Source organism: Heliconius melpomene, chromosome 13, assembly GCF_056956725.1.
Source record: "Heliconius melpomene rosina isolate 202511_hmr_F chromosome 13, ASM5695672v1, whole genome shotgun sequence".
NCBI lineage: Eukaryota > Metazoa > Arthropoda > Insecta > Lepidoptera > Nymphalidae > Heliconius > Heliconius melpomene.
In genome coordinates, this window is record NC_140401.1 from 1,429,874 (window position 1) to 1,445,555 (window position 15,682).

Genomic DNA, 15,682 nt, shown 5'->3' on the forward strand with positions numbered 1-15,682 from the left:
AAACGACGAAGAACGCAGTGACGTAATTTCTTCGTATGAAGTAAATACACGTAATAGATCTGAAATATTTAGATACAATCTTCCTACAATCAGAGTTTAGCCTGTGCCATGTACATGACACAGACTACATCTGTACCGAACGGGCGAAGCAGGAGTCATCAATAGTATGTGTCACTATTTTATGTTTATAATAAAATTTTATTGCATTTTTGATACAAATCTCGCGTGTCAATGGTTGCTCACGATACTGTAGGTACCTATTCGCTTAAATTGCTCACTTTTTAACTGGCATCCATGTTTACATTTATCATCATCATAGTTAACTTATAGTAGAAACTTAGATACTTGCAGTAACTTTTCACTGCCAATTATTCATTTATTATTCATTGTCAGATGTGACTCTAAACAGTGACAGTGTAGTAGAACGATTGACATGAATGTTATAAAAATTGTACATAATTTTTTTTTAAAATTATAGTTATTGTTTATACGCATGCAGCAGGGTAGGCAGAGGGAACCTGGAAACCTAGTGTTAAGATACATCATTCCCATTTGCCGCCGAATTCTGGAGGCATTGCGTGTTGAAACGCGGGACTCAACGCCGCGATGTGCGTCGACACCAGAGCGAAGGAATGAAAATATAAATGTCAATAAATATTTCCTTTCCTCGAGTGTGGATCAAACCTACAACAAGTCGATTTTGCAACACACTTTCTGCCGCTGCGCCACGACTGGCCTAAAAATGTTGTCCGTCGACTTCAATAGGATATATTTCAATAAATAAAAAAATAAACAGTATATAGACAATGCCTATAGAAATAGCGACCACACATTATTATAATACCTAAGGTTAATTTGTTAGAAGGAAAGTAAACATCCCAGCTATGGCCGTCCCGCGCCCGCTAAGAAAACATTAAGCAATGTAAGGTTACGCATATACCTAAGACCTTCGTGAAAGTTTACAGGCTGTAATATACCATTAAGCGAAGGTAATCACTGCATGTCAGCTAAATTGCTCGTTCAATGTCATAGAGTAATTGTGGGGACTATTTTATTTGGCATTAATGACGAAGAATGGATAAGAAGAGAAAATTCTTATTGAAAAGCTGTAAACAGAGAGGGATAATTAATGTATGACAAACTATTAAAAAACTTACGGGTTCTAAGTAGAATATTATTTCTAGATAGAATGAATTTGATGATTTAATTAAGTTTTAAATTTGAAACTTAAAAAGATTAGTGAGTGAAAGGATGAAACTGATGTTAAAATAAACTGAAAAAGAGTGAAAGTAGAGTTCAACACCTTTGCGTTGAATTTTATATTAAAGGTTATCAGGCAGGTTAAATCACATTTAGCCAAAAAGAACTTCTTTATATTAACAAAAAATTAAAAGTCTTACATTATATAACGAAGGTTAGATTTAATCTTTCATCGCCTAATAAGTCTAGATTACCCGAGTCATAACTTTTACATTTATAAAACATAGGTATTACGAAAAGAAAGCCAGTATTAAAAACCACGCTGAAAAATACAAATAAAATAAGATTATCAGTACATAATGTATTTTGTATTTAATAAATTTAACTTAGACTCAACTCTGAGTCAAATCTTAAGGTTAAAATATTACATAAAAAAAATTATGATTTTTCTTTTTTATCGTTTATCGTTTACCGTATCGTATAATAAAACATTGTATGTACGAATTATAGTAGTAAAGAAAGTTATATTTTGTGTTGTAAAACGTGTTTAGAATAAGCCTTTCAATATACATATGTTGATTGTCAAGAACCACACACCTTGGACTCTAAGCACGATAATTTTATTAGATTTTATGTGTCAACTTATTTTGGTCATTCGTACGTATATTGTTTGTTTGTACGCGGTCGTCATGGCAACAGTATCGAGGCATCTGGAACTGCGGTCAAATGATTTGACCAGTTCAGTGAACTTGTTTGAAATGAATATCTAAAGTTTTACTTAAAGCTATAATAAGTTAATTATTATAATAACAGCATATTATTAGTTTTACTACTTATATATTATCAGTGGCGGATTTATCCTTTTTTAGGTTGTTGGTAGTTGAATCTTTGCAGCTCTTATCTCTACAATTATAATTCGTTGATTATAGCTACAATCTGACAATTTCGTTGTAAGTTGCAGGAAAAATTTCTATTTGACATTATACTAAACTAATTAATACAAATAAATAAATAATTAAATTAATACTTACAAAGACTTAAAAATAATGAACTCAATAAATTTGGATGGATATGTAATCACATGTATGCATGTATAATAATTGGATTTGTGTGCAAGTGTGTGGATGTATAATGAATGACGTGTGCGGATGTGTGGATTTGGGTTTAAGTGTGTGCGCTGTATCCCGCGTATAGCAGGGTAGGCAGAGGGATCATAATGTTAGAACACGTTTATTCCCCAGTTTCCGCCGAATTTTCGAGGGAAAAGAAGAAATTAAAATATTAATAAATAATAACACATTCTTAATAGTAGAATGCCATATGAAGTCACAACAGTCACAACACAAGCACACAACAGTCGTGTTTACAGTCACGCGCTTGTACCACTGCGCTACGACGATATGATATTTACTTTTAGATATTTTTCTTTCTAAAGTGTTTTCGAGGCGGGCATTGGCACAAACGTGGGTTCATATCCAATTCGAGGAAATGAAATATTTAATATTTTCATTTCTTCGCTCTGGTGACGAGGCAAAGCAGGCGTTGAGTTCCGCCACTCAACACGTAATGCCTCCAGAATTTGGTGGAAAGTGGGGGGGATCGGAAGTATTTTAATTGAAACGGAGTGTCTTAACATTAGCTTCCTAGGCACCCTCTGTCTACCTTGATATGTACGGTAAAAAGTGTTTTATTAATATTAACATATCGATATTGTTTCGTTAGTACAACTATTGGACGCTAGATGGCGTTTTTGAAGGTTTATAAATTAAACATCGTTTTGTTTTTATTTATGCATTTATTTCTTAGAAACTACATTGAAAATGTTTAAAAATTTGGGTGAAACAAATCACATTTATTTCTATGAATACGAATTTATCACTCCCTACAAAGGATTTAATTAAGATAAAGAAGTAAAGAAAACAGGCGTGGTATCACTGAAATAATTTAACTTACACAAGACTTGCGAGACAATAGCATAACTATTTTAAATTACTTTTTTAATTATTTCACTATTCAATACAACATGGACTAGTTTTAGAATTTATTTTATCTTACAAATAAAACGACAAGTGTCACTGTTACAATTTAACAAAGGAGACATTAAGCAAATAATTATTTCACATTATATTTTTTCATAAATATGGATGTGATATTGAAATTATTTAACTGGCTTCTTCTCCTATTCTTCAGTGGTAAAAAAATCAATAAAACTAAATGAAATTCATTCGTAAAGCCGACGATTATTTTCCACTTGTCAATATTTTAAATGCGAGGACTAATATTGGCACTAGAATGATACCTAAGTAACGGTGCGATACATTACAACTTACAATATACGTGGAACGTATCATTATATTAATACTTATTTTTATATAATTCACAAAAAATGCCAATATGAAGTACGACACATTCGTTATCTGAACAAAATTAAGTATAGGTACACTTAAAGCGATGAGAATGTTAGCGTTTATTTAACATATTATTTTTTTACGTATAATTCATAAAATTTTCGATACAATATTTTTGTGAGAAACTACTGAAATGTGCGTTAATAGGCTGTTATTTATTAAATGCTTACATTATTTTGATTTATCTTACTGACTAGGTTGTTATAATAAGAAATTTCGATTATGAATTTGAAATACTACGTTAGGTGCGTGTTAATTTATATTTTAATATAATATTAAGTTTGTATTATTGTTTTAAGGATAAATATACTAATAATAACAATAATCAAGGCATACGACATACATGCATCCTTAAGTCGATGTTACTCGAAAGATATTCTTAACTAAGGTTTTGACAGCCTAAGACTTAGTACACACAATTTATAAAGTGTTCACTCGATACTTCGTAAAGAAGCTTGTCTTAAAATTAAAAATACAAAAAAACAAGTGTTAAAAAAATAAATACTTCTGTAAACATAAGTAGTACAGTAATGTAATATTATAAAAGATTCTTTGCGCTTTGGGTGGGTAAACTGGAAGTGATATGTCATTGCTTGAACAAAATAAAAAAATATATATGTAATGTGCGACTTAAGCGGTGTGCAAAGAGAAAAAGAACGTGCTGCACATTGTTTAAAACGAAAAAAATGGCAGCGAAAATAAAAAAAAGCGGAAGGGTCGCTTGCGGATTGCTAAAAAGAATTTAGGGTTTCCAAGCGCGAAGATTCGTCAGAGGAACTCCGGAATACTTAAACAATCTCAATCGGGAATTATAACCATACATAAACCTACCAAATGCCGCGCGTAGGTCTCGGAACGACCATGGGCGCTGGCGGCATCATGTCAAACTCTTCGACAATGGTTTTAGGGTGTAAAGCACTTATATTATTATCGACAGTGTAGGTCCTCGCATGGGTGTGGACTATGGCTGGTTCGTTGACGAGCCAGTCGCCGTGGTCACGGAGGCGCTTACGCCTTGCGAGCTGGCGGTCCCGCATGTGCTGGAGACGGGAGAGATGCCCCTTTATTTGCTGAGGACTGAGCCCGGTGTTACCAGAGCGAAGGATTTCAGCATTATACTTGTATGAGCCCTCGGGATCGCGACGGTTCCATTGGTAACTGAAATATTAAATAAAAAATATATAAAATTATAGTACTAGTTGTTGAAACAATATTGATAATTTAATAAGTACTCGACACAATTTGAAATGTTTGTAAAGTGCTAAATATCAGCTGTATTGTGATATAAATATTAATTTCTGTCCACTTGTGATAAGAAGAATAGCACTAAAACTTAAGCCACGGTCAAATTATTTAATTTTAGCAGTTCTGTAATCGTTTATCTACTAATCGTTTGTTACCAATTGTTTAAAGATATCTAAACTTTATATAAAATAAAATATAAGATTTAGTATAAGGTTCAAGTATTAAGTTTTGTTTTTATTACGGAAGCCGAAGAATTATAATATTACAATTGTAGGAATTGTGTCCGCACAAATGTAATATTGTCCATAAAGATTTGGGAAGCTTTGTTTTGTTTGTTTATATTTTGTTTAGTCCAAATGAATATACTATAATAAATATCACTTGATTAACGGGCGAAGCCTTAGGTGAGACCTAGCGTTAAATAAAATATATGTTTTACCCTGGGAATGGCTTAGTAAGCCGCCGCTGTGCGTTGGGCCTCGATCGTTTTCTCAGTTCATTCGGTCGTAAATTGTATGCCTTCGGATTAAAGCGCATCGGGTTCTTCCTGCGCAGCGGACTCGGGTGCAGGTCGTACGACTTGGGGTTCAACACCGGGTTGCTGGTGACGTCGTTACTCCTTAAATTTAAAATTATATTTATTTGAATACTAAGTATTGATATTTACTTGACATTTAAATGTCATGTTATCGATACATTTTTTAAATTAACATTTAATCAATGATTTCTAAAAGGCTACTTGTATGCCGGGGGGAAGCGCCAGCGCTCCTTTTACGGGTACAGCATGTAGGGTAAAATATTTCAAGCCTGTAGTTAAAAAAAAATGAGAAAAAAGATACTAATAACGTAAACAACTACTTCTACAAAAATAGTAGTAAACGTTGCAGATACTGCGATCTGCCATTTCTCATTCTTATAAACATATCAGAACGAGAAAGAGATTTTGATTTTTTTTATAATAAACCGCCACTTTGACAGGTTATTGACAGTCTACGTCATCCTTAGCAAATGGCGTTTAACTTTACAATGATAATTTTTATTATTTAAGTATTTTGTTTTATTTCAACTTTTAACTTTTTTATTTTTGGCAAAATATCTTTCCTTTGTAGAGTAGTTAAAACTGTGCTTTCATTTAAAGTGGTCAACATAAAAACACTTTTTTATTTGATTAAAAAATCAATTCTCCGAAAACTAAGATTGTTTAAATATTTTTCTATAAACAGTCAATAATAACATGTACCTTGGATCCTCCACTTCCCTACTGACGCTTGGGGCTGTAATTTCATTGATCTTGCCCATCCTTTCATATCGTCTTCGGAGCTCCTTTAGTTTCGATTTGGGAACTTTCTTCAGTTTCGTCTGGCAGATGAACAGTCGGGGTTCAAAACAGTTTCGGGGGGCCCATCTAAAAATGAAAAATATATACGTTCAAGTATTTGATATAAAACTATAAATATGTAATTCAAACAAATCATCCAAAATAAAAAATAACATAGGTTGAACTATTATTAAATAGTAATAAATTACTAAATTGTTTTTGTTATTTCACAACTTAAAATATTTTCAAATCAAGGCGGTTTTATAATAAAATTTTATTTATAACGCAATCTAGTTCTACTTTGAGCTAGCTAAAAATATACAAGAATCCTTAACTAATGATTTAGCATGTAGACATCATACGAACTTAATACATGTTTTAAGAACAAATCGATTGCATTGAGTATTTCCCTCACGTTACGTTTAGCGTTCATTAGGAGGAGATACGAGGCGCCGTCTGCATGTCATACAGACCGACCACAGTGGATGTATTTGATGCATTATAATGTAAATATTTTGCATATCTAAAACTATTTTAACATCATACGATTGATGTAAATATAAGGTGTAATAATATGATTCACTAACTGAGGCCAGTCAAGAGTGAATTTAACTAACTGATGGAACAGAACAAACAGTAACTGACTGGAGCCACATGTGTAGTTTTCTTTTTTTTATTATCCACACAAACTTTGCCTATTATTTCAAATCGAAATTTATATTGTTTTAATTTTGAGGAATTTGAGATGTAAAAATGAGAATTGGAAGTTCCAAAGCACGAATATAAGGTGTATGGTTCAAAAAATTGTTAGTTTTATGTGTAAAATTTATTATTTATTCGGCTTACGCGAAAATTTATGTGCTATACATTATATTAAGATAGAATATTTAATATCTACTCATTGCTGTGAGATCAAGTTGTAAGATTTATTACATTTAACTTCATAGCTTTAGTAAGTGGCTTTCTGTAGAGAAAATATAACCTCTGATATTAAATCGATTTATCTTAGTAACGGCACATAGAAGAAACTAAATAGATTGAATTTATAAATTGACTAGTGGACCCGGACGCGGCTACGCCTGCTTGAACTATAAGAATATTTATTAAATATATTTATGAAATTATTTTCAATTTTCAATAGAATTAGTAAGAAAATATAAGCCTAAATAATCAAAAAGAATAATAAGTAGAGACATATTATTAGAAAAAATATCTGAGTTATTGAAATGAATCAACAAAAGTAGTAAAAGTAACTAAAGGATATTCTTAATATTAGAAAAAGTACCTAAAGTTTTCCGTGCGTGCGTACATACTCGTAGATATTCGACTCTATGAAATAGCTAAACATTTTTCTATATTAAACAGTTTAATTTTAGCAAGCAATATCAAATAAAATAAGAAGAGAACCAAAGTGTAGTTTAAATAAATTATAAACAGCAAATAATTACATAAAAATTAACAATAGTTCGAAAATGTATGAAAATTTATAAAACCCTCAACGTTATCTGTTCGCGTCGGTCATACTATGCCGTCCGAAGGCTAGCTCATTTCGAATCAGTGACATCTTAATTATTATTTATTAGAATGTTATAAGTACAGTAAACTATAATTTTAATCTAGATAAAATGCTAAAAATTACTTTTATATTTATTTTTATAAGGATGAATATCAAAATATAAGTTCATTTTGGGTGACGTTTTCTTAAAACAACAATCAAACTTTGCAAACCGTTCTTTAGCAACGACGGTTGTTATTAACATGGCAGAATAAATTGCATGTCAAATAAGAAAGTATTTTAATATATTAGTACATATGTGTAATGTAATGTTATATAATCTATAGCATTTCTGAAAAGTGCAGCTTTAATACAAAACAAAAACAAAGTAAATCGGACCAGTAGATCCAGAGATCTTAGCGTTCAAACAAACAAACAAACAAACTCTTCCGCTTTATTATATTAGTATAGATATAAATTACTTAGTTAGTGATTACAATCTTTTTGTCGCTGAGAAAACAAAAATAAGTAGAAATATGTGAATAATAATTTTATTACATAAGCATACATAAAAAAAAATCTGCTTCACGATGTACCTCACGCACAGCAGGGTAAGCAGAGGAAACCTAACCTTAAGACACTTCGTTCCCCACTTTCCGCCGTATTCTGGAGAGTGGCGAAAATTAAATATAAATTTAAATAAAACCTCGAGTGGGGATCGAACCCACAACTCCTTACAGTCACACTGTGTGCTCCTGGTTCTTGCGCCACGACTGACCTCAAATAAAATTAAAATAAACTATTTAAAAAAAACCTTTATGTATAAACTTAAGCACAGCTATTGGTGCGCTCTTAAAGTTAAACGAAATTTCGTCGTAAAACGTTGACGTTGTCGAGTTTTAATTCTCAACAAGCTTTCGATGTATAATTAGTTTTTGTGCTTTTCTGCGTACTCGAATAAGCAATTTAAGCTAGTGGAATTTGACATGACGGATTTATAATTAAATTTATGCCGGGGCAGAGTCGTAATTTTATTGGTTATATGTTTAATTTTGTTTGTATTATATGCCGAATTTACATTGTTGATTGTTAAAGAGAAATAAGTTTATTGTTCAAGCGAGTTAAGTTAAGGTTTTGTTTTTATTAGTGTTTCATTAACGGCTTCGCCCGTGTGGATTATAAGATAATTTTATAGTTAGCGAATTGCTAATCTGCGGGAAAATCAACAAAATCATCAAGAAAGCACAAAGTATTTTTCAAAGTGACATCACATTTGAGACTTTTATTATTTTCATAATAAACATGATTTTTTTGTATATAATATATTTTTTCCTCTTTAACCATCATCATCCGTTGTGCAATAAAAAAATGTAATATACGGTGAAAATTTAATTAAATCAACAGCACCCCCACACAACAGGATAGGTAGAGTGAACCTAGTATTAAGACACTCCGTTCTCCACTTTCCAAAAATTCAGGAGGCATTGCGTGTTGAGTGGCAGAAATCAACGATTTGCCTCGATGCCAGAGCTAAAAAAATAAATTTAAAAATTTAAATAAATATAAATAATATACGGTTAAAGATACAATATAATATACGAGTACGCATATATAGCTTCGAACTGACTTTGTATTATAGTATGTAAAGAAATATGTTTCGTAATGACACAAAGCGAATTCCGAACGAAAATTTTCAATCATCTACAAAAACATAACTGCGTGAGGTCTAAGCACAAACAGAGCTCATAAAGAAAATCAATTTTCCTACGACCGGAGAACATATTTAATAGGATCAATTGTGGTAGGTGATGTAAAGACCCATCTGTCGCTGATGTGGATTGAAGTGCAGGTCAAATGGTTTGACATTTAATTTACACTCCATTGCGCTTCCACGTAGTCGCCATCTTGAATGTTTGTCGTGCGATTGTTCATTGTTTGACTATAAACACTTTCCACTTAATTATAGCTTTGAATAGCGACGTATCGCAATAAACTGAAATGAGATTGAGACATTTTAAAATACAAATAACCTTTCCTTTGATGACATTGCGGGTTCGGTTCCCCGTGGGGAATCAATTTAAAATAATAGTAATAATTATTATTATTACAGCTTCAAGCTATATCTCGTATATCATGTAACAATGTAGGCAGAGGGAGCCTAGGGTTAAAAATCACTAGGTTTACAAGAGGGAGGCAGAGAAATTCTCTATATAAATTCGTTTCATTTTATTTATTATACAGTGCACTTTTGTGTAATTTAAAGTAATATATATTTGTATATCATTTATTATATAAATTATACAAAATAAAATAAAAAATGACATAACTCAATAATTATAAAATGTCTACTATTTTAATATATAGACGTTTATTATTTGACTAAACTATTTAGTGAAGCAGAAAGCTGCAAAAAAAAAGAACAAACTATAATTAAATTCAAATGTTTATTAAATCTTGCGTAAAATTTCCACACCGCTTCCAAGTAGTCTTTCATCTCGCGTGTTTGTCGTGTGATTGTTATTTGTTCATTGTTTGAGTGAAGAAGGAAGCTTTCCACTTAATTATAGCTTTAACACAAATATATAAGGTTTTATTATTAATTATGGTATTACCGTAAATATTGGTTAGATAATAATATTATTTTCTCTTTGATATTTTGGCGTTATTTATTTTGTTTCAAATAAAATTATTCTATAAATTTAAATTATGGAACATATATAATTAAATACATTTTAAAAATAAAAAAATATTAAATTTATGTAAAAAATTGATTGAACGAAAATAATTTTAATAAGCGATAACTATCGCTAGAGATAACGTTCTTTTTATGAAATGGACGACTGTCCTCACTAGTTTTGAATCTATATTAGAAATCTGAGTATTTGCGGAACAATAATAATACGTATAATTTATAACACTTTCGAGTTACCGAGAAATGTGAATCATGTATTTTCTGAAGAAATAGCTCTCTCATAACATTAAATTGATTTCTTTTGTTGTTATTATGAGATTCATTATTAAATTAGAAGACCTTCAAGATAAAATTTCAATCCCTGAGACCCTGAGTACTACTGGTAGCATTACTTATCATTAAATTTAGATACAAGAATTCCGATTTTCAATTCTGAAAAATATAGCAAGGTAGAGATTTTCTATAGGTACATTATTTTGGAGTATTTTATAAAATGTATTTTAGAACTTCATTTTAAGATTGTACGTATATCGTTGGCTTGTGCTTTGCCAGACTCGTGCCAAGCAAATAATGGTCGATGTCATTGTTACACATAAATCACTCGAATAAAATCTACTAAACACCCTTAAAATCGATTCGGATTAACGCAATCTCCTTATATCCGTTCCCCAGTCACACGCCATCTGTTGACGCCATCATATTAAGGGATCACAGCCCTACGCTAGTTTCGACACGAATCGAATCATATCGAATCGTTAAATTTTATTTTTATTTCGCTATTAACTATTTGTTTGGCTTTGGCGCTTGTTAAACGATCATTTTATTTTTGATATTATAATGGTGTAATATGTAGGCGTTGTTCGATACTTGGCCTATATATTATTTCTAAAATATAGTCATTTAAGTTTCGTCTTTTGTTACTTAAATGTGTTCAGACGATTGTAGATTTTTTAATAATTTAATATTCAGAACATGTCAGATTATACATTTTTCTTTGTGTACCTGTGTAGTCATCAACTGTTTTGAATGTAAAAAAATCGAATAGTTGAAAAATATATTTTCAAATTTGTCTTCTAATAAGTAAAAATTAAAAAGTATTATCCTCTTCATATAATATTTATAAATATATACATCTGTATATTATTCTATATTTAATCCTCTACTCGTCACAAAGGCAGAACGTAAGGCGAAAAGAGAACCTAATAAAATAATTATTATTTCGGTTTCTTCTAAAGAAAGAGACTGAATTGTGCCTCAACTACTCTAACGACACTTTATTTATATGAGGCTTGTAAAAGCAAGTATATGTCAATGTATGCGAAAAGACTAACAAGCTCTGATTGCGTCTCCTACAATACTGCGTTTCAAGCAGAGCAAATATGCCATTCTTGCACCAAATTCAAGTTATCTCTTTTTAATTTTTTTTTTCAACGTGCCAAGGCAAAGGCAACCACATTTCGTATTTGGTTTTATTGAAATATCTCCCTGAGTTAGAGTACAAATCGGGTGTGTCATGTGTGACACGCTCAGCTCCCCTCGACCTTGATTCCCCCACGCTTATATTTGTCACGATGTGGACATTTACGTGCAAATGTTCAATCCATTTTCATTCGATGTATTTTCGATAAATTCCTAATATTACATAATGACTCATATTTCATACTTAAAAGTAATAACTATGGCTAAGAAGAAAATGTTTTTTTTTATTAAACATTAAATAATAACATTTGTGGAATATTTTAATAGCTTTGATATAACGCGTAAGATTTGGTTTATATAAGGTTATTATATTTTACTTATTTTTTGGACCTAACGTGTTTATTCAACATTTAAAAGTCGTCGTTGCGCAGCGGCACAGCAATGGACTGAAAATACCACGGTTGTGGATTCGTTTCCCACTCGGAGGAATTAATTATTTTCGTTTCTTCGCTCTAGTACAAGAAATAATAGCGCAGAAATGTCTCGAAAAATGAGCGGGAAGTGGAGAACATAACTATTTTCCCTGCTATATGTGATTTTTTTTGAGCTTAAAAAAATGCGTTTATATGTTTTAATAAAATATTCAAAATACAAATGCAAATTTCCTGTATTGAAAACTAAAGTGATATACCGTAGGATGTTAATCTTACGATTTAAAGAGTAGGCGGACGTCCTGACAAGCGGCAGAGCAGGAAAGTTCATTTATCAATGTCTGTCTTCCTTAACAATAGAAATCCTAAGCACATTGCAAAAGTAATAAATAAGCTAGTGATATAAATACAAGATTGTGGCTGGTATATTGCCTTCTTTGAGTTAAGATAGTATTGAAGTTATATTTAATGTGTTAAGCTGGCACATGAAAACCTATTATAATATTTTGATCATGGCTTAGAAAATACTTTTTAGTTTATTTTTATCCTATTCCGTCACTGGAATTAAATAAGAAAATGTTGTATATATATGATTATGTCATTATATACATTATACAGTTCTTTTAGTAATGTTGCAACGTAATATTGTATATAATTCTGTTAAAAAATATTTTGGATTTAAGATCAAATATTTCATTCCCGCGAATGGGAACGAAACTCTCAACTGTCTCGTTAACAGTCGCACGCTTGTGCCCCTGAGCCACGAAGGCCTTGATTATACTCGTATGTAGCATAATAATATGAAAATATTAATTGTATAGCTATAGCTTCTTAAATCTAAAAAAAATATATAAATTGTATGTTGTAAAAAAAACATAGGAATTATTTAAGAAAAATATACTAGAATATATCATCCAAGAATCTGCCGAATCTCATTCTAATGTTAAATGGTTTTAACTTTTAAAAGCGTTTTTAAATTGGGGTACAAAAATGAAACATGGCCGAGATGTCTAGACAGGATTAAGTGCTACTTGTTAACCTTACAGATTGTCGTGTTTTGCATTAACATATCTTTGATAATAGAAGTGTAGATATACCTACTGATACTAAACACTTTTTGTACGACTTTTTTAATATTTCCACTTTAAGAGAGATCTACTCTATATATTATTTGTTAGCGGTAGTATGTGGCAGTAGGATAACGTCTGACCGTAAAAGCCACGGTTGTAGGTTCGATTTTCTACTCGGGGAATGATTGTATTAAATATGCGAAGCTCGGCGTTGAGTTTCGTCACTTTGTTTTTTTTCGTTTTCGTCAATTATTATAATATTAGTATAGAATTAAAATTAAGAAAAAATGTGAAAATCACTAAATCAAATATTCTAAAGCAAAAACAACATAGTCAAGAATTTTTGCATAGATTATTCATTTATTCTAAAACCTAAAGTATTATTTAAGTGACAACAATCAACCGTCGTGACAATAATATTCATTTTATAATTTGTTTAGCGTTAGGAATGAAGTGTTAAAAAATTCCGCTACTCACTGCCGTTCCGAATTTTCATGATATCGTGTATTGAGTGGTAAAACTCAAAGTGGCGCTTTGTCTAGTTACTACAGCGATAAAATTAAAATAATTTATTCTCCCCAGTTAAAATTGAACCCATAATCGTCTTGTTTACAGCCAAGCACTACCCGCTACGCTATGACGGTTCCGAATCATGTTCTGTCATTAAAAACTTTTTTCTCTTGTTGAATTAAAAATATTATACTAAATTATGTATACTAACTTATATTGCAATTCTGGTGTCATAGCTATGCAGTGCCACTTCAATTCCTCTGGTGACAGCTTCTTCATCTTGGAGAAGGACTGATAGTGCATTTGTCGCAGTTCACCGCCCCACTTCCATGCTTTCGAAGTGTAGTCGTATATACCACCGATCCATCGACTGGCTTTTTCTGTAAACACATTTTAGTGATATTATCATTTTTTTATAATATAATACTAGCGGCCCCCGCGCGGCTTCACACGCTTCGAACTATACGAATATTTCATTATGAAAATTGAAAAAAAGACTTGATATTGTTATCTCTTTGTACTATTATACAGTAAATAAATCGTAATTGAAATCTTTCGGAATTGCTCCACATGTCCACAATTTACATCTTTCAGTGTTAGTCCCATAAAATCACCTGTTCTGGATATTAGCCCGCCCAAAAAAAAAGACGAACAAATATATATAAAAAAATATTTCTTTATGTTTTAAGAAGAATTTGCTACTACATTACCTTCTCAAAAATAATTTAGTTAAATATCCGGCAAAAAAAAATTGCGTAGACTGGAGAACCAAGTGTTCTGCCACTAGATGGTTACTACCTGCGCACCGCAGTTGCATGAAGACCAAAATGTTTAATGTTAGTTTACATTTCAAAGGCGAACTTACCGACATCTTGCTTGGTGAGGTAGTTCCTTAAATTCCTGTCTTCCCATCGAGCTGGAATTGACAGGCTACTGTCGCGATCCTGAAACAAGGAGACATTCATAATTAAATATAGTATTTAGATATGTCTTTGTTAGTGAAGTAAGTTTCTTGATATTGATGTAAACATAAGTGACATTGAGATAAAAAAATATATAATTAAATATGCAATATCTTTGTTAAGACAAAAAGTAAAGATATTCAGTTACTATATTATACAATTATGAATAATGGTTTGGTAACAAAAATATAACAACAAATAAATTGCTTGAAAAAACTAACAGTAATCTTTCATAAATGCCTATTTTAATAAAAGTAAACAATGTTATAATAATTCCGTTCGTACGTAATATGCTATTTTTAAATATTTTTTATTCATAAATAAACCTAGATTAGTTTATTTTGGATTTGAGACGTGTTCAACGTTAGCGCCTTGAGACGTCAAAATGTTTGATCAAAGTGAGTGATGATTCAGCTAACCCACATTTGCTTCGATTTGTTACACTTTTCTTATAAAATGTGATATATGCATATATTTTTAGAATGTGAGGTACTTCCGTTCTCCAGTTTCCGCTGAATTCTGAAGGTGTAACGTGTTAATTGGCGAATTTCAACGCTGCTCTTTTGTCTCGATACCAGAGCAACGTCATGAAAACATTAAATAATTCATTTCCTCGAGTTGTAGTGTAGTAGCACTTTCAAATTTTACTTAAAGAGTGTTTAGGATTTATACTCAAATTATGAAAGAATTTCATTAATATTTTTATGGAATAATACTTAAAAATGCTAAAAATAATTCATTCATTATTTATGTCACTTTATAGAAAGAATATGATATAAATTTTAATTAAACCAAAATATTACTCGAGCATATTTCACATTACAATATATTGAAACTTAAACAACACATCATTGTTAAAATTCTAAGAGAAACTAAAATGAACGTAAAACTATTTAGCTGTAAGTGAATAACAATATTGCTCGAACAGTGAA

At 31.2% G+C, this 15,682-nt stretch overlaps 1 protein-coding gene across 2 annotated transcripts in view; it reads right to left on the reverse strand.

Moving 5' to 3' along the window:
* Nucleotides 1-2,975: 2,975 nt before the first annotated feature.
* Nucleotides 2,976-15,682, reverse strand: part of LOC146532409 (uncharacterized) — a 182,635-nt gene continuing 169,928 nt past the window's right edge. For both annotated transcript variants that reach the window (XM_085195788.1, XM_085195787.1), the window contains 5 exons: nt 14,654-14,732; nt 14,000-14,168; nt 6,094-6,258; nt 5,293-5,472; nt 2,976-4,766 (listed from right to left, as the gene is read on the reverse strand). In XM_085195788.1, coding sequence (XP_085051914.1) covers nt 4,436-4,766; nt 5,293-5,472; nt 6,094-6,258; nt 14,000-14,168; nt 14,654-14,732 — 924 coding nt within the window. In that variant the 3' untranslated portion in view covers nt 2,976-4,435. The remainder of the gene's footprint in view (nt 4,767-5,292; nt 5,473-6,093; nt 6,259-13,999; nt 14,169-14,653; nt 14,733-15,682) is intronic.